This window comes from Lipophrys pholis (assembly GCF_963383615.2).
Source record: "Lipophrys pholis genome assembly, chromosome: 5".
Classification (NCBI taxonomy): domain Eukaryota; kingdom Metazoa; phylum Chordata; class Actinopteri; order Blenniiformes; family Blenniidae; genus Lipophrys; species Lipophrys pholis.
This window is the reverse complement of record NC_137628.1, coordinates 25,129,893-25,154,192: the sequence shown is the minus strand read 5'-3', so window position 1 is coordinate 25,154,192 and position 24,300 is coordinate 25,129,893. Positions and strand designations below refer to the sequence as shown.

The window sequence follows — 24,300 nt, the reverse complement described above, 5'->3', positions numbered from 1 at the left end:
TATCTCATCCTGCAACTTGAGGGGAAAAAAATGCGCACACACACACACACATATGCGCGCGCGCACACACACACACAGAGGTCAAAGACACAGGAATCACATTGTCCTCTGTCAAGTTGTGAGGGGGATTGTTTTTACTTTACAGTTCTCTTCAGCTGGTGGAGAAGGAGAAAGGGACAGTGAATGGGGGGTGGAGGGTGGGGGTGGGGAGTCTATTTCAAGGTGAATCTGTAGACATGACACAGCAGATAGTCTAACATCTGCAGCATAACCCAATAATTCATCTCTCACATCAGCATTCAAGACCAGTCATGAGCTTGAAACAACAAAAAAATGAAGGACCAAGGACTTAGAGAGAGGGAGGACAAAAAGGAGAAGCCAGAAAGAAATGTGCCAGAGCATCGCATAATTATTTCATTTTGAATCTAAAAAAAAAAAAAAACTAAAAAAAGGCTTAAACAATAAGAATTACGTTGTTTTTTTTTGTTATTCAGAAAAAATATGATCCAGTAAAGTTAAATCATGGGTCACTGAAATGATTCACAATAAAATTATATATCGTGTTTCTTATCCTACATCAGCAGGGGAAGAATCAACTTGAATTCAATTTGGAGACACTATTTTCAGGGTTGTTTTGGGGTATGACGGTGTGAGTGTTGCTTCACATCAAGAATGTTCAGGGTTCATGCTTGTTGGCCGGCTGAAAGCTGAGGAGTTTATCAGCTCTCACCGAGGCTGTGTGGGTTTTATGATGGTGCTCTGCCCTCCATGGAGAGTTCAATGAGGGAACCGTTCAGTTAACCAGCCATTCTGAATTGGCTGTAGTTGTATTTCAATGTGTGTGGCTCTCTTTGTGTGGATCCTGAGATGAACTGGCCACTCACTGAGGGTGTAGCCTACACTTTGCCAAATGTCCCCTGGGACAAGGTCACCTGTGTCCATCTACTGGTTGAAGCAGGCTGAAGGTTTTACACTTTATGATAAATGCAACAGCTGTTCAGTTCTATATACGAGGTTTACAGTCAAGAAAGTGTTCCCATTTCAGAAATCATTATATAAGTTATATAACCACAAACTAGCAATGATTAGTTTTTTGACATTTCCAAGAAAAAAATGGTTAAATAGCGGTGTTCATCAGGGAGATATTGTAAAATGTACCACTCTCTAGTTGAGTTTTGGCTCCTTTCTTTCAGTAAAGGCATGTAATGTTATTACTCCTATGTACTATACACCTACATCTAGCACATGTACAGTATTCCCATTTTAATAAACATGATCCATGTGTCCAGTACATCCAAATTAGCGTAATTCTCTTGTAAATAACACAATATTGTTGGATGCTACAACTTACTCAGTTGTTTTTGTGATGCGACGAGGATTTTGTAACATTTTATAGATAAACAGTAAGACTGTCACCTCATCAAGACACATTTGAAACGATAAAATGGTAAATATGTAGAAAACAAGATTGTTAGCACACCATCAACAGATTGTCAATACAAACAGCATTAGAAAACAAGAATTTCAGACTATATAAAAAACAAACAGGAAATGTAGCAACAGGATATTAGTTGGTCAGGAATCGGTTGCACGTATCGAGGAGAAGGTTCATTATAAAGACCTTGGATGCTGACTAGTTTGTCTGTGCAGTATAATGGAACCACTATTGACCAGTTGCACATAAATGACATGCAATGTTGTTTATTTCTGAACATTTGATACAAGAAAATAATTGAACTTGCTTGAAATTATTATTATTTTTTTTAAAGATACATTAAAAGCAGAAAAAGCGAGTAGGTGATGTGTAATGAGACACTAGCATGCTAGACCAAATAATCCCAAAAAGCAAACATCAATTGAAGATGGAATTGGATGAAAAAAACATTATAAGCGAGATTGGAAAATGCTTTTTTGATCACACTTCTGAATCGCCCACGTTTCTGATACTACTCTGATAACCTGACTACTGTGGAAGCAAAGACCTGTTAATGACAACATACTGTAATCAAACCCTACTGACCACAGTATTCACACTTTAACAGTGGAAATGGTGCAACTGAGCTGATGTACGAGCGGAACAATCTTCAACACGACAGAAACTCAAGTAACTTTAAATATCATATTGGACCCAATATAAATTGAGCCTGATCATTCACTCTCGCCATCACTGCTCCCATTCTCTGATGCTGCCTCTTTCTCCCATAGCACCTCCCCCTTTTAATAGCTTGTTAACAACAACTAGCAGCTATAGCTGGCTTCCTATCGACCTGGCATTATCCCAAAGCCACCATCCCTTGTGTGCTCCTGATATCTGAGTGGCTGAGTCACGTGTCCAGGGCTTACATTGAACCTGTTCATCTTGTTGCATCACAATGGAAATTGAATATTAGACCCTGAATATCAGAAGACCCCACATTTTCAGACCTATTTCCCTAGCCATACCCGAACCAGGGTTTGAATCGCTCCCAACAATCTGTATCATTTTTTCTCATATCTCCTCACCCCAACAGGAACAGCAGAAAGCTGCCACCTCTGAGCCGGGTTCTGCAGGTTTATTCCTGTTAAAAGGGAGGCTTTTGTCCCCTTTCTGTCGCTTATGTTTACTCATGTGGAATTTTCTCTCTAAAATTGCCTTGATATGACTGTTGTATTTGCTGCTATAGAAATAAAATTGAATTGAATCAAATTTCCTTTAGAAAACAAAGCCAGACATATATTCGGACCAACATTATGTCGTAGAGTAAGAGTAATAAAAGAACTGCTGCGTGACAATTTAAAAGATCCATATCTTTCATTCTTATTTGTGATTTGTTCACTGGGAATCTACCAACATGACCTGCATTTTAAGTGGGTTCACAGGGACATATTGATTTGGGCCTTAAGCACAGCGGAGCACTCACCTGGAGTTGCTGCCTGAGCTGAGGCTGGTGCAGAGTGGAGCGGGGTCCGTCCTCTCTGTTGGCGTCTCTGAGGCCGAGGCTGATGATGACTGGGATGATACAGACTCATTGCTTCCCATTGAAGTCTCATCTGTCGCGAGGATGGAACTATCTCGCACGACCGACACTGAAAAAACAAGGGGTTTTGCTAAGAAAAAATTGGTTGTTTTTATTACATTTGATTCCACGGGTAAAGATTCCGGCTATTGCTGCTCACTGATGATAGCATCCCTGATAAAGGAGCTGAATAATTTATCAACACATAGGGCAATGCTGCATCAACAAGAGACTTTCTAAATCAAACTGCTGTCAAAGCAGGAAAGACTTACAACCAACTTTGTATTGTTCACAGTAATACACTTGTGCAGTCACAGACAGGAAGCTAAGAGACATCTGGGAGATCCAAGCTCTTGTATTTCAATTTCACTGTCAAGTAAAGATCGTGCTTCTGGGAGATGTGAAGGCATAAAATGATGCGGGAAGTGTATTTTTTTTTTCCAGCTCGTCTTTTCTTCAACAAACACATATCAAACTTATCGAAGCATTTAACCCTGAAGATTAGCTTTTAACAGTGTTTTTATTGAAGTTGTATCCAAATTAGAACATAATGAAAATGTTAAATACATTTTGGTTTAACATTGTGTTCATTCATCTCGTTGGCAATATGTTTTACATCTTTTATTGTGATTTATTATAAGTTTGATTATAACTGTTTTAAACAGGATCTAATATGCTTTACGGGGGGGCGGAAAATGTCAGGCCGCAAACTGCGCTGAACATTCATTTAGCCAGGAGCTGTTGTGACATTATTATTGATTTCTTCAGAGGTCTTGAACTTCAGGTACTGAAGAAGTACGTCAGCTGCCTGAAGATTAGCAAAAAGGAAGCAAAGGGACTTTGAGGTAAGAGACAACTCTGGAAGTGTTCACAACCGTAGTGCAGTTCCCTGGTCCAGACTGGAGTCAGGAAAATAAAAATAAAAATGCACGGCACTCACGTCTGGTCTGCTTTGCTCGAACGTCAGCAACATTAACATTAAACCAAACAAAACATGTGCTGAACAGCTCTGGTAGAACATGTATATTCTACAACATAAGTTCCACAATAATATCTGAGGAGACGCTTAGTTATCAAAGTCAAAGTATTCCTTTTTCTTTATCAGTTCTCAGCAGGGATGAATCCTCCTGGATGTTGCCTTTTAAGGCAAGAAACACGATTTCCCCAACACTGCAGCGAAATGCAACACAACTCATGTCGGATTGTTGTGATGGAAAATGTACCAGATAATAATCTATACATTTTTAAATGCACGTCACATGCTTAACTGTGAGGTCCATAAAGTCTTTAATGTAACGACAACCAAACTACTCCAAAATGTTAGCAAACATACCGAGATACTGCAGTCAGCACTAGGGTGTGGATGGCAGCATTTATACCGCCTGAAATTTAATCAGGGTTTGTTTTAACTGAACCAAATGTGATAAGTTTTAACACTGATGTGGTGTGAATGTGATAAAAAAATTAAATAAAATCTTCCTTCCCATTTAAGAGCTCAAGTTATTTTGGCAAATCAGATCTTGAGTGGAAGCTTGAAGCCTTTGGCTGATGTTCAAGTATTTGATCATTATATTTTTATTTACAGGATCTGATGATATAAAGACTTGCAAAAAAACACCCCCAAAAAACACCCCTTCTATTCATTGTTATTAAATATGCAGCTAATTCTTTTAGCACTCTAAAAAATGTTAAACCAGCAAGAAGAGCTCTATAATCACCTTCTAAAAGTTCTGATTTGCCTTCACTGCTGCACTTTGTGTGTCGGAAGGCTCTGTCACACAAACACTAACGCTCTTCTTCTGCACTCGCGAATCAGCAGCGATATCAGACATGCAGTATCACAGAGACTCGCAGGAAGGCAAAAGCTCACATAACCTCACTTTCTCTCTCTGTCCCCACTTCAGAATTCTTAAATTTGGCTTTACCCTCATTATGTGAGACCTATATAAAAAGACACAAAGGTTAAAAAAGGATTATGGCTTTCATCCCTGATATTAAAATACCCCACAGTAAAAGCTGATGCGAAGGAGACAAAGATGGGTAATCTAGTAAGCAGATTTAAACTCCTCTGGTACTGCAGCGGGGAAGGGAATTAACTGGCCGTGAATCAGAACGCGGTGTAGTTTGATTGTTTGGGTCAGTGGGTCAGAAGATCAACTTTCATGATAATAGCTGGACTTATTATATCAACTTGTTTCATAAGACTCGAATGGGAAAGGAAGTGATTTCTGATATAAAGTGTGAATTTCTCCACGCAGTAGGACAGATGTTTGCCAAGTTCATTGGGTCATCTGCAGACACAGTTGTACATCATGGTGGTCACTCGGGAGCAGACCATGTGACCGAGTGGATTTAGAGCTTAGTAGAGTCGGAGGGAAACAAACCTAACTTCCTGTTTACTTGGTTGCACTGAGCTAAAGCTAATTGAGTGAAATTTTGCTTAGCAATGCTGCTTTGATGCCTGATTTCATGATAGTTACGTTTATTTCTGGTTAAAATGACCGTTAGATAGATGTTAATTGAACTTTCAGATTATTTTAGGTAAGGTAATGCTGGGTATTTTAATATTTAACTGATCTAATCTGAAATTTAGCGGGTCATTCAAATTCAACTTCATTGATTTTCTTTATTCTTCGTGAGGTCAATAGATCTGCAGCCAGTGAGATAAAAACTACATTCACAACAGCTGTACAACAGACAAAACAAAAATGAACAGATAAATTGCTTCAATGAGTCTGAGGAATTATTCATTAAGGCACTGTGAAGGATTCCAATGTCAAGGACATTAGGAGGGAGTGGGGCTTGGCGTTTGGAGGGCTCAGTATCAGAAAAAAAAAAAAATCTAGACGTCAGGGGGGTGCTTTTACACCACATGATTTGTTCCCCTTAATTTTGAGGAAACAACATGATTAAAAGTAATAAGTAGGGGTTTACATAATTATTCTATTAAGCCAAACATTTATGGCAGATTTTTTTTGTAAGTGTAAAGAGACTTCATATAAAGACCTTCAATATTTCAAATTAGCAATTAAAAACTGAATTACAGTTTTTTATTGAGCATGAATCTCAACATCCATTAACACCAATAACTTATAATGTGAAGAATATACAAAATTACAGCAGTAATCTATAAAACACTAGTTGGTGTGAGAGAAAATTGGGGGAGGGGAGACTCATATTACTATACAATTATTTTGGTGTTTATGCAGGTTTATTGTATGTTTTACAGCAGCCATGTTTACTCCAATTTAACTTTGAAGCTCAATTATTTATATACACTTATAAGAGACTGTATTTCAGTGTGGACCATGATACACATGTTGGACAAGGCAGACGTTTGGACCCTCAGCTTTTGCAACGACAGAAACCTGAACAGGAAAGATGACAGCGTAGATGCAGCCGCAGTGATTTTCTTATTACCCATTGGTTAAGGGCACAACTAAATTAAGTATACTCCTGCAAGCACAATAAAAGTAAGCTTCATATGAACAAATGAAATAATAATTCAGGCTGAGATTAATCTCCTCTATGCTGCTTTCACTTGTGAAACACCACGTCACACAATTATTCCTTAGACATATTTTACAGGACAACAGATTGATGCGGTGTTCATTTGCCGTCACTATTAATTTCAGAGCATGCATTACTCATTTGAGTGAAATTACTCATTACTCGTGTGTTGCCTCTCTCTTGGGTTCTGCAAATTAATAAATATGTGTGAGATATGCTTTCAGGACAGAGTGCTTCTCATTTAAAAGCATCAAGAGCATGAAACATCTTATTCTCAACATTCAGTTTCATTTTTATTTTGACATGTTAGAAAATGCTGAATAACTATTTAAATATACACAGATACAAATATATAGCCTTCCTACCATTCTGAATGTCAAGAGCTTGTGGATTGTAGACGGCCAAAGGTCGATTCTGCCGATTCATTTTCTTGGACTGCCGAGTTGGAGCAGAGAAGACTGGGGCAGCCGGAGCAACAGGACACGACTCGGGAGCATCTGTAAAGATCTGAATACACATCTAAGTAAGTCTTCACAAAACCACAACATGCACAGTGCAAATACTCCAAGAGCAGCAGGATGTCCTCAACTGACCCCACACGTTTTACAACTTCCGGATTTTATGAAGCAGCGGATCGAAAAGGTTCTTGCAGCAATCACAGCATGTGCTTCCTCGGGAAAGTTGAGCAGCAGCTCATTGATTGGACCCTAAAAACTGCATGTGAAAGATTTTGTTCATTCCAATAAAAATACCTCACACAAGTGCAGCTCCACATATAATGCAATCACAGCCAATCCAGAAATCTGGGTCTAAGCTAAGGTGACATTTCTCCTCAGAGAAATTGACCCACTCTATGAAAGAGAGGAAAGTAAAATAAACAGGGTTTGGACTTGAGGCGGGCTGGCCAACTGGCGCAGCCTGTTTACACTGGGCCGTGTTTACATATAAACTTCAGATGTGGAGTTAAAAGAGAATAGGGCTGCAGAGGAGAGGAAGTCTCAGCAGAGCCTCTGAAAGGATCACAGGCGAGGAGAGGAGGGAGGTGGGGAAGGGAGGAGGAGGAGAGCGAGAGCGAGAGAGAGAGAGAGAGAGAAAGTGGCTGAGAAAGTGAGAGAGTGTGAACGGGAGAGGCAGACACCAAGGAGGGGGCATGAGAGAGAAAGTTTGTAGGAAAAGGCAGATAGAAAAAGTGAGAAATCTGATATGGCTGAGAGTTTCTGCTGCCTCTCTCTCCCTCTGCAGTTGGAGGTGAATGTAAAACAGAGTCTGCTGTTGGTATCTTGGGGTATCAACAGTCTGGAGTGGGACTCAGCTGGGAGGGAAGTTAATGCCTGTCTGTCTGTCTGCTCAACTTTCCCCCTGCTCCAACATGCTGTACTTTCCAAAAATGCTCCTGCTGCATTCCAACAGTACATCCTTTATCACCTGGCCACTTTTGGACACCTCGGGGTAGTCAAAGAAGCTATCATGGTTGCCAGCGATGTTTTAACACATTTGTATACTCCGTTTGTTTTCATCTGGATTCTGTATTTTTTCACACCGCATTTTAGATTTGTGAGCTCAGGTGGAAATACACTTCAATGCACATTATCTTCAGCTTAATGAAACTGCAGGGAAAAAAGCTCATGGTTTCAACTGATTTTATGCAAAGTGTAGTGCTGCTCCCAACAGATTAGGAAACTAATCTCAAACCTTTTTTCCTTTTGACATGGAGAATTATCCCCTTTTGAGGATTGACACCGATTAATGGCATTCTGGGGAGATTACATGATCCCATGAACCACAGGTTATGAAACAACTCATAACCAAAATAAATGTATTCAGACAGGCAAAGGACCTTCCAAATGTATTAGAATATATTTAATAATCTACCTACATAATGATCAAACTGTTGGTAATAATAAAGGGGCTTGCATTCATCATATGAGCACTTAGGGCTCCCCCTGTTGGAGAGTCAAACTCTGTAAATTAACGGGCTGTCTTGCTCCTTTGTACCTTAATAAGTGGATTAAGGGTATGTTTTCCCAGTAGTTTAACTTAAATGCAGTACATGCCTCATTATCTAGGAAGTTCATTTCTGCTCATTATTTTGTAGAAAATGAATAAATACAATATGCATGTACACAGAAAAGACAAATTATCCATTATCTAAGACGACGCATGTTCATTACTACAAACTAAGTTCAAAAGTCACTCTTTTCAGAGGAACGTACACAAGTTGGAGCCAACTTAACAAGAAAAGTAAGTAAAAGTCAGAAGGGCTTCACATCTACACTAACTGAGACGTACTGTCTGAATGAAACTCTCTGCTACCGTACAGTTACGTCTCTGCCAATAGACACAGCCCAGACCCAATTTAAGAGAGAAACATGAAATTTCTGAAGAACCGAAAAAAAAAAAAATATCCCCCAACACAGAGAAAAAAGGTCCTTCAAGCACATTTCTGCTTGGCTTGCAGATTTATTATCCTTCAGTATCAAGTAATTATGTGCCACCCAGGTTGGTAAACACAACGGTGCAGTGTGCGGCTTACTGATGTCACGTCACCTCAGATTTCACTGGTTGCTGTCGTTTTTACCCCGTGTTGCCTAGGGAGACTAGCTTTTAGTAAATATCGCTCTGGATTGCAAGTGGAAACACAATTATACACACAATACTGCAATACCTGACAGAGTGAATCAAATGAGTACAATCTGTGCAGCTCAGATTTGACCATCATTGCAGGAAAAAATAAAATGAGACAACAGAAAGATTTTCACTTGTTCTACAGCGGCGATACTAATTTTACTTGCCATGGACAGATTTGGTCTTTCAATTCGACATTTGCACTTTTGTTTCACATGCATCACCTTGTACCAATGTTGAATCTCGGTGGTTGGCGTTACCTTTTCATGGTGTTCAATGAGGATTTCAACCACAATGTTTTGGAACTTGAGGTCCATGATAGCTGCAACAGTCTCCTCCTGAGGCCTCATTAATGTGGGGCCAAACACCACGCCCAGGTTGGCCACGGTCATCAGATTGTGTTTGCTGTGGGCCGCCACACTGAGCAAAACAACAACTCACATTAATGTTTTACTCCCAACAGACAAGAAATACTGGCAACGGTTACTTCTCCATAACTGTATTATAACCGAGCCTCAAAAGAAAAAGGGGGAAAAAAAAAAAAAGAAAAGCAAATGAGACAAAGAATTTAAAAGAAAGCTGCATATTATTAATCTAAAGCTAACTTTTATTCACAGCTTGGACACTTCCTGAAAGACAAGATTATACTTGAAGTTAGTTCAACAACTTGATGTGTACTGTCCTGTGTTTAAAAATACTTTGTAAGAAATATCATCAACAATGGCCAGACCAACATTTAAAGGGTTGTACTAATATTTGTGTAGCATTTGACAAGACAAATTGTTCCAAACCTTCAATTTTACATGGGAGACGTAATTGTTTAGTCTTGGCAGTAACTGGATGTGCTTCATTAAGCAGAGTAAGCTCTCTGGTAGTCACAGGACTGATTCAAACTTCACCTCCACATGTGTCAATTGGCAATAAACTGTAGCCAAGAATACTCATATAAGCAGAGAGCAACATTTGACATGTTGGCGGATTGTCATCCGTGTGTAGATCCTAGTAGTTTGAATTAAAAAAAAAAAAAAAAAAGCTTGGACATTACAATGAAACTTATTCAATCACGTTAAACCTCATCTTGATGTTCCCTAGTTTTTTCTCACAGGTTTTTATCTCAAAGTATGAACTTAATCTTAAACTGTCTACATTGCCAGTTGATGTTTAAACCCAGGACGGATCTGCGCTTACACTGTCAATGTCTTCTGTATTCAGTTTGAAACTGGGACACCTTCAGTCAATGAAACTTTATCTTTGGCGGTCAAACACACAGTGGAGAAAACCTTTATTTGAGGAAGAAGTTATACGGACAGGTGAAGAGATTTCACACTCGAAATATGATGATATGTAGTGCAGCGGCAGAGAGACAGTTTAAATAGCTTCAAAGGATGCCTTTGAAGACAAAAACATTGGTGACAACTCACATTTATAACATCTCTGAAACCATTTCAGATAGGAGTGTGAAATTCTGGCTTTGCTTCCTTCCCCTGCAGGACATGCACACACGCCAACTTCGGAAAAATATTCGAGTCTCTCCAGTCTGGAGAATTTCACGCTGGATAATCCAAATTCAATTTCAATAGCGCTGCCTTTTTACCAGAGCCTGATTCTGCAGCGGGTTTCTATGAAATAAGATCCACCAGACTTTTACTGCCTTGGGGAAGAGGGATTATTTACTTATCTTCAATTTGCTCATATTTAGTTTATAAAAAGCTTGCTGAGGTAAAACCCTGTAATGTTAGCTAACATTATTTCTTAAATCTTTCTTCCTATCTAACCTCACAAATGGAGTGATGCACAATTGTAGTTTGAGCAGGGACGTATGCAGCGATCCAAATGCAAGGCTTAATGGTCTATTGCATTTCACTTCAACGGTGGGCCGCAAAGCAGCCCGCCAAACGGGTACGGTGGGCCACATAACCTTTTTACAACTTGAAATATAAGCCAAACTGACCTAAGAAATGCCAAAAATGTTTAGACGATAGTAGCATCAATCTTACCCGGCAGTGACTGAGTAGACAGAGAAGAGATGGAGTGACAGCAGGGAAGGGGGAGTGAAGAGAGTGGGAGTGAGGGAGAGAGAGAGAAAAAAAGCATGTGGAGTGAGAATAAGGAGACAGACAGGAAGAGCAGGAAGAGAGAACTGAGAGAGAGGGGGCGGAGATTGGGTGAACTATGACCAAGGAACTATGAACACTCACTTGGCCAGATGCTTCATAAGCAGCCCGAGGACTTGTCGATTCCTCTCCGGTAGCTTGTGGATCAGGCAGTGGACGGCTTGGATGCGAGACTCAGGACTACCGCCCTCTGTTAAAACGCAGAAACAGCCACGCACTCGTATCAAGGATTTCTCTGCGCTTTGCAGGTGGCAACCGGCCAACACAGATTGAATATTACACTTTAGGAAATTAAGAAAGAAGATGATGAAACACAAGATACACTGTTTGTTAAAGCAGCATGCAGTCAGATTTTGAGGTGCAGAAACAACTAGTGATTCAGGGAGAGAGAAACTCACTTTAACTTTATAAACCCTCCCCCTCAAGCCATTTTGTGGCAAACTAAAAAGTGTTAAAATTAACCGAAAGTTAGTGGACCTTTAAGGACACAATAATCAAAGACTATCACCCTCAAGTATAAGGGATTAAGCATCGGAGGAAGATCCATTCGAGTTCAAATAAATGAAGAAAAGGTGTGATTTTGATATATAGTCGGCAAGCTCCAAGAATTTGGCAGCAGGGACCACTATGCTGGCGGAGGAGATAGCTTTACATTACTGTCGCTACCGTATAAAAGGGTTGTGTTAAAACCCCCAAGATCATCTCTTAAACATTTCCTCACACATGGGCATCTGACCGCCCACACACTAACACACATACAGACACACAAAATATCATTACTATGGGAACGACAAGGATTTAAACATGGAAAAAAAAGCTTCTTATGGATGCTGTCATCCATCAAAAAATATTCATTGCTAATCCATTTTTTCCCCCTCGTTATGAGGGCATTGCGAGCGCCTGATAAAAATGTCAAACCTGATCCAATTATAGCACTTGTTGTAATAAGATTCGAGTTTGGCTTGTTTTGAAACATTTCATAGAGAAATGATGTTACGTGGGTGAAAAAATGTTGTTGTCTTTTCGCTGTTCAAGGTCACTGGACAATTTTATTCTGAAGTCTTAGGATGTCTATGGATTATTTGGCCAGGAATTTAACGGTATGTTGAAAAGCCACACACACACACACACACACACACACTGGGACTGCACTTTATAGTTTACATTTGCGTGCTATTACCAATTTATGCTTGAATCATTAGTATAAACTTTAGAAAGAGTTGGTCAAATGTAATCTCACCATCTATCAACAATGTTTTTGTTTCACTTCACTGCACATTTTCAATAACCCTCTGAGGAAGAACAAACTATTGAACTCGAGCACTTAAACTGATGAAACATCCATTATAGCCCAATGCAGCACATCTGTACACTGCTGTTTGCTTACGGTCTGGACTCTGTGTGTAAAGTGTGGCTGTAAGTGGTCGGAGAACTTACTTGCAAGGCTGATGAACTCTTTGTAAAGACCATAGGTCATCAATGGCTCAGGAAGGCTCCTTCACAGAGATAGCAAGAGAAGGAAACAAGTGAGAGAGAGAGAGAGAGAGAGAGAGAGAGAGAGAGAGAGAGGGAGGGAGAGAAGGGGGAGATGGAGAAGCAGAGTTGAAGTGAGCAAGGGGGACAGAAATAGCTAGCACACTGTTTTATAGGGTCTGCACACAGCAATGATTAATGTGGCCAGGCCAGGGGGATGGAATTAGATGGTGCACGCGTGGAGATAACCAAGTTCATCTGAAGGTACTTTCACACTGCAGCTGGAGAGTGGCCAAAGGTACTTAGCCTCAGAGGAAACCGAGGCGACTGACCCTGGTTTATTCCAGCAGGTCAGGCAAGTAAAAGAAAAATCAGAAACACACTCTGCTCGGCTTAATGTACCATAACAATATGGATCGGCTGCGATGGCTTGAACAATGTTCATACTTTACTACAAGCTAGAAGTGCTGAAAACCCTTGTACTTTGAGAGTTAAAACAGACTTGTGTCCCACAGTCCAAAAATACTTGAAAAGGTCAAGGCATAAAATCAGACAATCACGGCAACAATCACAATCGTAACCCGGGTGAATGGGCTTGTCATTTACAGCTTAATCAGAGACTCTGTAACGATGTGTAACGTAACAACCCCGCTGTTGTATGGCAGCGGCCACTTGAACAAACACTATGATCATTTTATGGTAGTACTTCAGTTGGTGAAAGCAAACAGAAAATAAATTCTACCTAGGTGTTGTTATGAATTCCACAGTGACAAACAAAACATTAATTATGCTCAATGACGGTTAATTGTGAAGGTAAAAGGCCAGATAAATCTGAATACAAGATGATGCCATTAAGCACAACTTGAAGAGGGATGTGGTGACACTGATTACAGATAAACCCCAAACCATAACTGTATCGGCTTCTTGTTGGTATTATTCACATCTCCGAGAAAACAGGCAAATTTAAAACTGAATTCAACCTCTCTTTCACTGAAATGAGCAGAGCCAACTCAATTTGTTACATGTTTACAAAACAAATTGGCATTTAAATTAAACTGCTACAGCTTCCTGAAGCCAAACTACATTTCTAAACTTTGAACTTCACCCACTCTCTCTCCGCCAACCGGCAAGGAGTTGCTGAATGTGAAACATGCATATCATAAGTTAATTGTACAAAAGCACTTCGCATAATTAAATCTGAAGCCATTTCATAAATGACAGAGCTGACAATAGATGAAATGTTGCATCTTCAAGTGAAGAGTTAGAATCATATTCATCAGCAGAGACATACAACAAATCCATTAACTATTTTGGCTTGGCGTAGCTCAGACATGGATTTGCTTGGCTACATGACAGCTTCAAATAATACATCATGGCACTCCGACCATCTAATCATAGACGGGATTCACCAGCATGTCACACATTTGTAACATGAGCTTCTCAGTACTACCAGAGTACTAAGCAAAACAAAAAGACAAAAAAAAAAAACACACAAAGTAATATCAAAGATATTGGAAAGAAATAAAAAAGCTGGCACATTTTTGGACTATTTGACGGAAATAAAACTAAAACAAATCATTCAATCTAGGATCAATTAAAGGAGATGGTTAATATTAATTATTGTGACAAAACAAGAGTGCAATTTTATTTCATTTAATGAACAGATTTCTCTCAATAGACATCACGCTACATTACCCGCCTTATAAGTCCCGTCTTAATTTCAAGTTTTTTACATTTTTACATCATCAAACCACGCATTTACTTTGTGCTAATGCAGTTTACTACATTTTAGAGTGATGAATTAACCTCAAATGTATATTTGTGGATTGCTGTGGCAAACCGCACCGGAGGAAACCCACACGCTACTTCACTTGAGGAAATTTGACAGATTTCATGTAGCTACTTTTAGATTCACATTTTTTATACCACAGGCCCTCGCCATTTGCACCTGTAAAACCTGCATCAGGTAAAAATCTTTATAATAAGTCAAGCTCATGGGCAGAAGTTCAACCAGTGAGTTTCTTTGTAACATAGAGAGTTGAAGTGAACTCAAAAGACATAAGTATTTTACCCGACTCTATACGAGTACAGCGAATTAGCATTTGGAAAATTGCGATATTATGTAATCAGCTTCATCCTCACCTCAGATATAGCTTCAGTGCACTCGTTATTGTCTTAACGTCCCAGTCTTCGCTGGCGGACAGATCCACATCATTGCTCTTCTCATCTGAATGAATCAAAATCACACAACATATCATCACAACAGGAAACTCAATTCAGGAATAACCAAAGTCATCTAATAACTATCATCAGATTGTACAAAGGTAGAAATTGTGTATTATTTCATGAGCAGGCTGGAAAATCCAAATATGTAATATAAATATGTAACTTGTAATTAGTCATATGAGGATAAAAGCAATGCCAGCAGCCGTGGGGGTCGAGTCCAGCCCCAGTGGATACGGAAAGAAGTTACAGTTTCTACAGAGGGCTGTCGGCTCTACACTCATTACAAGTTTAATTAATCCCTTACTACTTCACCAACTCCACAGGGACTTGGAGAGTGTGTTGTGCTGAACATTCAGGGGGCTTTAGTCACACCTTAAGTAACCTCTGAAGAATTATAGAGGATGTGGAGGTGCAACGTGTCAGTGAGGCATTTTGAGCCAAGCAGATGTCCTGCGCAGGCCCTGAGTCACTATACCCAGACTTTAGCTGCATGGGTGGTAGGTGGCCTGTTACTGGGACATTTATTTTTCTAAATCCGTCTGCGCACTGCGGCCACAGCGACTGTGCATTTCTCAGCCAGCCATTTCTTAAAACAGGACTGTCCAATGTCAACTTGTGAGAGAAAAGGTGTCTGTCAGTGTGAGTCAACAAAGGCCAGGCTGTTATTGTACAAGTGGGCCTGATTTAAGCAGTTCAGCTGAGGTGCCAAAATACAACTATATTCTATACTCAAGCAGAAGCACAGACACTTGTGGAAAATAGAAAAGGTTTTTGGTCCATTGACACAGTTTGTCATCGTACACCATCTTATCTTGACTACACTATATAAACCACGATAAATACCATTTAACCCTTCATGAATGGAACATGATTAGTATTTGAACAGTTTTTATGCATTTTCAGTACTTTGTTGAACGTGTGTAAAATCACACATTGGAAAAGTTGACGTAGCACATTTTACAGGAGGAACAACTACAAAGCAATGCATTTAGTTAGAATTTCTTTTTTGGACGATGTGCTGATTAGATGAATTGCCATCACAAAGGAAAGACACATTGCATGAGATCAAAAAGTTCATAAACCATTTGCTTTTTAAGAAATGCTCTGTGACGTCTGTGCTGCGATGTGGCGTTCAGTGACAAAACAATCAAAAGGTTTGAAAAAGCAGAATGAATACCCAGGAAAAGGAAAGACGAGAAGTCCAGTTCTGACTCCTCACTGACTCCTAACTTTTCTGTCTTGTCTGTTTCCAACCTTTTTCAGCGATTGACCTTTTCAGCATCGTGTGACCTGTTAAGTAGCCGGTGAACATCCACAAAACTGCTCGACACAAGGTTAAACAGCTTGAGAAACTCACACTCCACACACAAACCGCTGACATTGGATTATGGGAGGTCGGGAGAACTCCGTTTTTGTAACTACAGAAGACGGAAAAGTCGAGATTCACACCCACGTCACGCCATGATGGTCAAAAAGAAGCCAGGACAAAACTTCTCTCTCAAGCTCTATTTTTTTACTGAACTATGTGAATTTTCATGAGAACTGAATGTACACTAATGTTTGTATATTTAAACCTTTTTCAGTCGCTTATTGATTTACTTTTAAGAATGAACATTTCAACTCTCCAGTATTAGTGAAGGTTTTTTTTTTCTCCATCAAATTTTTTCACTTTTTAAAATAGTGCTGTAGTACTACGAAAATAGTTAGGACAATTTTAGGCTGTTGTCATATAATAAAATATAATTTAAGAGAAGCACATCTGACCACAATCACATTTCTGACTTTATAGCGAAGAGAAAATACATGTCATGCACAGCTGGAGTAGTGTGAAGACCGTACCATATTCAGACAACATTTATGCTGTGGTATGTGCAAAGAATGTCCCTTTAAGCTCTGACTTATTAGAAGTATTTTTTATCGTATCAGTGTTTTGTTGCAGTATCTAACATGTTTTGATATTTCATAGCAAGTAAGAGATCTATAGTCTATCTTAATGTCCAGCATAATCTTTGAATCAAGTATTCAGTGGTTATAGTACTTTTGTGAGGGTCTAAGAAATAGGAGGGAATGAGGACAGTTACCAAATGTGATCAAAAAGGGATAACTGGAAAATGGTTACCTCTTCCTTTGGACTTTTCATTCATCTGTAAGTGCTACTCTTCTAAACAGCTGATCATTTTTAACTAAGTCTGACAGCATAATGTCTCGTAGTGCTGGTCAAGCCAACCTAAATCTTCTATTTTACCCCGTGAACGTCTATGGGATCCTGAGCCAGAGGCTGGAGACCACATGCATAGTGCACTGTGGTTGATAAGTCATCTATTTAGCTTCTGAGAACATCCATCCATCCATCCAAGCTTCACATGGAGAAGAAACATACTTCTTTTAAACCAAATTCGACTGAACCAGCCCTTCGAAGTTATTACAGTCTATTTGGAGATATTTCTTGAAAATAAAACCATTTAGGAGAAATTGTAAAGACATGCTGTGCCATCATGTGGGCAGGTCACTAAAATATCCACTAAAACAGGACCTGTCACTCAGTATTAAATGTATTCATGAGCTCTTTCACCTTAAAAAAAGAATTCTCCTCACAGCATTCCTCAAATTTACCTAACTCTGCAAGTATATCTATAGGACCTAAAATATCCAATTCAGCAACTATGATAGCCGTATCCCGACCAGCACCACACGCTACCCAGTTCATTATGTCAGCTCCACAGACAGGTCAGACACTCTTACAGTCTTCTTCCTGTTATATTGTTGCCTGTCATTCAATAGGTGCCGCTCTTTTTGTTTGTGCTGTAACATGATGGGAGAGATTTATATCGCTCTGTCCTCTCTGATTGGACCGCAGCCATGTTGGTGGGTGAGATTTAAAAGAAAAAAAAAAAGGGAGGAGTGGGAGGAACCAAAATCTTTCTTCAGGGTTTAAAGCTTGTTTCAGCCACTCACTGAATTGTTGCATACATGAAATGTTTGTGAATGTGTCCGAGTGCAAATAATACTCCCATTTTATAATCCAAACAGGTTATTTTAGAATATACAATATAAAGTTTAGCTCAGTTTGGTAAAATAACCCTTCTTTATTACACCCAATCATTAGCAAACATTAAAGAGCAGAGAAAATGTGTTATTTGTACTCCTTCCAATTAAATAGTGCAATTCAAAGATACGTAATGAAAGCTACTCTTAAGAAATTCAGGATTGAAAGAAACTTTTGATAGTTATGCAGCAGGGCATTAATGGACTCTGCAGCCTGAGAGACAGGAAGGTTTTGGACGGGAAGTTGAGACAGGCTGGTGGCTCCCGGAGTTTTTTGTCATTCTGAACACAGAGCTGAAAGTGAGCTGGTGTCTGCTAGAGACAGCAGGAAACCAGAGAGCAGACAAGGAGCCATGGAGAGGACAGAGGACAAACTACAGAAAAGCAGCTGAGTGAAAAAGATTCAAGACCGGCGAGAGGCATAGAGGAAACCCAGGAAGGCAGCTGACAGACTTAAGCTGGCCACGAGTGCATGATAGGCCGTCCTAGTGGTGTGTTAATGAAGCAAAGCCAAAAAGTGGTGGAACACGAAGAGGACGGACCTTGTCTGGTTGTCTGGAGGATATAAAACTGAATGAAAGCGAGGCAAAGATACACACAAGCACTTGTTGCGCTTCAGAGAGACGTGGTGAAGATAGGCTGAGTCATGGGGCTGATTGTCATTTGCTATCTTTTTAATGTCACCCCTAACAGACACATCCATTACATCAGCACATTTAGCTAACTGGGGGCAAGCTAATTTCACAGAGATAGTGTGGTAGCAGATTAATTAAAAAAAATTCTACTTCGTTCAGCTCACACTAAAAATGTCTGAAAATACATTTACAGAGCAGAGAAAACGGAGGAAAAAATTTACTTTAACTTACCAATCATTAGTAAGAGGAGCTTCTGGACTTTGGAGCTTACCCCCACAACTCTGTACAGGCCTTGGTCGTTAATACCTAATCGGAAAAAAACAATAATTATCAACACTTTACATGTTGAGCACGTCTCTTCATGAAGACACAAAAAAACACCTCCAGTTTGTAGAAACTGTAGAGGACATGCTTTGAAAATGTCATTGCCATTTGACCTTGTCTTGATGAGACCAATTCACTTGAAGAAACATTTAGCATCAGTGCTGAAAGGTTAAAGCAGTTCAGAAATAAATCCGTATATGAACATCTGTACTGAAGGACATTAATAACCTCTCCCGAATGCATCTCGATTATGGACAGTACTTGCAGCCAACAGACTACAAAACCAAATTTGTTTTAAAAGTGAGTCAAGTCTGCCCTCTAGTGTGCAGTTAAAGGCTTAGCACCACTCTTTTCATATTTAGTGGTGTTACATTTCTTAAAATAATGTACATAGAATTCTTGAAAATGAAATCTTCAATATTTCTGGTAGTGAGTTTGGAGTTGAAGCTCACCTCTTGTCTCTATTGCACTGATAGAATTCTTCAGAAAACTCAAACCCACTTCATCCAACTGAGCATCAACTACAACACAGGGGAAAAATACATTGAAATGTGATGTTAAGTTTATGCAATTGTTTTAGACACACAATGTCAGGCACAGCTAAGTAACTTACTGCCTCTTTCTTTAGATAATGTTCTCCCAAGGTAGTGGCCAACCTGTTAAAGCATACATAGTGAAGTCCGGTAAATGTGCAGACTTTTGCAGGATTATTGGGTAAAACTCATTTTCTCTTTGATGTCAGTAAAGTGGGAAAACATGAAAGCTACAATTGAGTGGTGAATCAAGACACTGTAAAGGCTGACTCACAGGTTCCTTCCCACCCATGGCCTGCATCCAAAACTTGTGGTCATCCTCCGACAGGGCTTGTACTGTAAACACTGTTCCAGGCCTGAAAGAAACACATTATATTAGCATGAGGCAGATGTCTTAGTCTCAGTTATAAGACAGGAAAAGCATTAAGGGATAGAAGGATGCTATAGGATTTAAATTTTTTTTTTTTTTAAAGTACCCTATGCCAAGGGTATGTGCACCTTGAAGTCGCTGTATCTACAAACATGAGCCCCTATTAGTCACACCAGCTGGTTTATGGCACCTGCAATCATTGGAGGACCAGATGGATATCAAGTTACTCATCACGGTCAGAATGGAAGTGAGCACTCGTATTGCCATCCTAAGTCAGGGGTATTGCTCTTCTATTAATAAGACAGACAAGGGGCAGGGTGCGGTTGAGTTTTGACAAAATGAGGTGTCTATTACAGTGGGGCACAACAGGGTGTGACAAATCCCCCAGCTACGTGTGCGAGGGCAGTGTCCCAAGAAAAAACTCCTGCTGCCCTGCCCAGCACAATCCAAAATACAAAGCAACAAATAGCTCTGCAGAGCTGAGCTCTTCAGCAGAACTGTCAGAGTACTTGTCTGACTCCCCTGCGGATGCTACAGAAAAGACACCCCAAAAAATCAAATAAAAAAATAAAAATAAAAATCACCTTCAAGAGAAATACCTGATGAACAGGGTTACAAGTAATGTGATTTAAATGGTACTTGCAGACAACAAAACCACACTGCATCTGAGAAACTGCAAGGCGATGATGTACCGATCTGTTATGTCGAGGTCCAAGCAAAACCTCCTGTCCAACATGTCTGTTGTTTTGCGGAGGCAGGATTTAAGCGTGACAGACTCTGTCTCACCCTTAAAAGAAACAAAAAAAGTGTTATTCGGAATGTTTTCGATGATGGGACAGATGGAAAATACCACAAAAGTAACACGCCAATAAAAAAAAAAAAAGTGACAAATTGCCTATAACTCACAATTTTTCCACCAGATCTGTGATCAAAAGTGACCATATGGAGGATTTTCTGCTCCTTGACAAAGGTGGAGTAACGTTTGACCCAACTTGAACCAAAAGGTGGTGGCCCTGGATCACAACACATAGAGAAGACACACATTTAACACGCCAAGCTTTTTTTACATGACCATAAACAAAAAGGATAAATAGAAATAATTGGGAAATTTTAGAAATGCAATAATCGAAAAAGAAAACGTCTTAAAGATTCAGTTCATTATTTGATTTCTCAACATACATACAAAGACAACTCAAACTTCCAGTTATTTTAAAAACATCTGGTCTTGTCTTATTAAACATGGTGATGACTAAAGTCATGTTTGTCTCCTCGTCAATCCAGAAATGGATTTTAGCAGACTTTTCACTGTTGCATGTTACGTTTGTTGTCTTTTTTCTTCCAAATAGCACTTCCATTTTCTTTCTCTGTCTTTTTTTTTTTTTTTTTTTAAACATACCCAGATATAAAAGAATATATAAGCATAAACACGTCTACGTATTGGGGAGAAATCATGCATGCTGACTGGATCATGAAACAGATCGTGAAACAGTATTCTAATGTGTGAATTACCAAAACAGGTTGCATATTTGCTGTTTCAGGCTAATAAATCCATAGCAGCACAGGTCTTACGTTTCTCCTGTACATAGAGGTAGCCTTCACAGCTGATGGCGCTGGTTTGTCTGTATTCCTGGGGCGCCTCCCTGATCCTCTTCATCAGCTCGTTCACCTCTGAACGTGTGCCCTCAAATCGACTCCTTGTCTGGGAGTGACAGGACGCAAACACACACTCCAGCAAGTCACTTCCTGACACTCAATTGGATGACCTCGGTCACCAGGACACTTATGTGCCCCCATAAAAAGCCCCACAGCGTGGAGCAAATTCAGGTAAGAGGAGTTTGTAGCGAAACAAAAGCATATAGGGATGCAAATAATAAACCTCTCGCTATAAGAGATACTTAAAATATCTATGTTGCCTTCTTATTAGTGTAGGTGGCTGTGTTCAATAATTATTGCAAACAAAGTTTTTTTTTCCTGCTTGTTCAGCAAATTTTGTGACATGTAGCGGCCACGAAGCCATCTGCGGAGGCTGAAATAACACAAAACATGGATAAACTATAACGATATCGATCACACATATGTGATTAATAAACACTGAAATGACTTACATTCTGAATATTGATCTGCAGTGCTCTCTTATAATGATCAAAGTCTTTGGCCAGCTCAAAACCCTGGTGATAAAAGGTGAAGACTGTCTGAAAGAAGGCCAGCATCTGAAAGACGAGAAGAAAGTCACATTAGAAAGAGAAAGGAAAGACTAATATGAAACATAATGCATCATTACAAACGATTTGTCATTTCATAAGACAGTGATTCAATCTCATGTGATCCATCATCTGTTTTCTTGTTGCCTTTTATGAGGGACGGGTACATCATTTTACTCTAATCTGTCTTGAAGGCATCTCATCCACCCACACGTGTGTAAGAACGGGCATTTAAAGGATAGCCTTTTAGACCTTGAGCTTTCTCCCCAAAAACATGACAATGCTTCCAGAAACTTAAGAAAAACCTCAGTATTCATTTCCTTCGGGTTTAACTAAGGCCCAATATGCTGCAGCTTTAGACACGCAAAACTAAATTGAGTCAGTAACTTAGAAAGGTTCAGGCTTTTTAGCACAAATGACTCAAATTTCGTCCCTCTGGAAATATGTTTCCTACCAAGGAATGACAGATAATTACCTTTATGCCTGCATGAATACTATGGTCTCCTTCTGCCATAACTATGACCGAACTTGTAGTAATATAGAGGAATTTAAATTATACCAACATAATGTAGTTATGTCTTTGTTGCTAATGCCTTAAGTGAACTCAGACATGCAATTTTATAAAAAAAAAAGAAAGAAAGAAAACTAAGCCGTAAATGCGGCTCCTCACATTTTAAAAGAGTTAGCCAAACCTTAAAAAAAAATAATCACTTCAATGTGAACGAGAAGTCACGTCAGAACTTCCATGTCTCACAGACGAGGCACTCACCGGTTCCACACACTCAAACTTCTTTCTCTCTTGGATATCCTGCAGTTTGCACACGTAGTCCAGAGACTCCTCCTGAAAGTGCAATCTCATGGTTTCCACCTGGATGTCTGCCTGAGGAAGTGGAGAACACATATCGAGGTAATTATAGGCCCAAAGCAAAGCGTGGAAGGAAGGAAAGACTAGAAGGTCTCTGGTAAAGTTTAATTTTTGAAGCTGGAGGCTCTTCTTTTTTTTTTTTTTTTTTTATTGGATCAAATCATTTTAGGATATTATAAAGGTAGCTATTCATTGCTTTGCCATTGACAAGTACTGACAATGTCTCTCCATCTCCTAAACTGCTCTATCCAACTTAAGGTCACAGGACTGAAAGAGCAATCGCAGACACAGGAAGAACATGGAAACTACACACAGAAGGCTCTCCATATTTGACGCAATACTTTTGATGCGAGTCAAGAGCAAAGGCCTTTTATAAACGTGTGTTATTTAACTGATGGAAATAAATCTTTGTGACATGAACTCACACACAAGTGCTTTAAAAAAGAAAGAAGAGGAAATCCTAGGGAGGTGTGAAACAGGAGGGAGACCTCTTCAAGGACAAATGCAACGGTCTTAGGCAAAGTGAACTTTACTGTCATTAAGAGCTGACAAGTGGGAGAGCATGGCAGAAGAAATATGGCCCTCCTGGGTCAAGGTGCACATGACTGACATAATTAGATAAACCAGGATGGAACAAACAGGAAGCACAATACTACATCCATCTGTCTATTTCAAGCATGATAGCAGAGCAGGCCCCGACTACAAAGGAGCTGATGACACACTCAAATTTACACTAATGCAGTTTAGAGTGGCTAGGTGTTTAATCTAACCTGGCTGGCTTTAAACTGTAGGGTTAATCCACTCAGAAAAGATCCACTTAGCTGCTGGATTGCTTTACTTCGTCCTGTGCAGGACAGTCAGAGAACGCAAACTACAATATCCAATGCGCTGTAAGGTTTCCTTATACTGCAAAAGTAAATATACAACTTTGTCCAACTATTTGGAAATGAAAGCTGACTGTAAGATTAGATTTACTGCACAACAGCTACCAAATAAGTATTCATTCTGAAATAGGTCATTTCAAAGTTCTCAAAAATCCTTTCTTTTTTTTTTTTTACAACATATTTACTGTTCACTGAGCTGACTTAGCAACAAAAAGGGGTTTTGATAAAGTTCATGACTCGTGTGGCTTTGGATGAATCACTGGCTGTGTTTATTCATGTTAGGTAGAAATTTGTGTTGGGACCGCAGAGCCTTGTGTCAGAAGGAGAGCAGAACAGCCTGCAGTCGTAACGTTAACTGCTTCAAGTGTCCGCTCTGTTTGCTGTATACAAGACATGGGAAAGCCTTGCAGGGCGTCATCATGGAACAAAGACAAGAAGGCAAACAGTGTTTCGTAAGCAGTTAGAAAAAAACTCCACAGTTGAAATGTGTAATCTCTAT

At 39.6% G+C, this 24,300-nt stretch overlaps 1 protein-coding gene across 2 annotated transcripts in view; it reads right to left on the bottom strand.

Annotated features, from left to right (window-relative positions):
• arhgap10 (Rho GTPase activating protein 10) overlaps positions 1 to 24,300 on the bottom strand; it is a 47,276-nt gene that overhangs the window by 8,813 nt on the left and 14,163 nt on the right. For both annotated transcript variants that reach the window (XM_080463347.1, XM_080463348.1), the window contains exons 6-20: positions 22,822 to 22,932; positions 21,957 to 22,061; positions 21,421 to 21,550; positions 20,758 to 20,864; positions 20,544 to 20,638; positions 19,756 to 19,837; positions 19,562 to 19,604; positions 19,401 to 19,469; positions 18,856 to 18,930; positions 14,861 to 14,945; positions 12,683 to 12,741; positions 11,330 to 11,435; positions 9,392 to 9,551; positions 6,872 to 7,013; positions 2,901 to 3,066 (exon numbers count right to left, since the gene is read on the bottom strand). In XM_080463347.1, the coding sequence (XP_080319473.1) occupies positions 2,901 to 3,066; positions 6,872 to 7,013; positions 9,392 to 9,551; positions 11,330 to 11,435; positions 12,683 to 12,741; positions 14,861 to 14,945; positions 18,856 to 18,930; positions 19,401 to 19,469; positions 19,562 to 19,604; positions 19,756 to 19,837; positions 20,544 to 20,638; positions 20,758 to 20,864; positions 21,421 to 21,550; positions 21,957 to 22,061; positions 22,822 to 22,932 (1,535 nt within the window). The remainder of the gene's footprint in view (positions 1 to 2,900; positions 3,067 to 6,871; positions 7,014 to 9,391; positions 9,552 to 11,329; positions 11,436 to 12,682; positions 12,742 to 14,860; positions 14,946 to 18,855; positions 18,931 to 19,400; positions 19,470 to 19,561; positions 19,605 to 19,755; positions 19,838 to 20,543; positions 20,639 to 20,757; positions 20,865 to 21,420; positions 21,551 to 21,956; positions 22,062 to 22,821; positions 22,933 to 24,300) is intronic.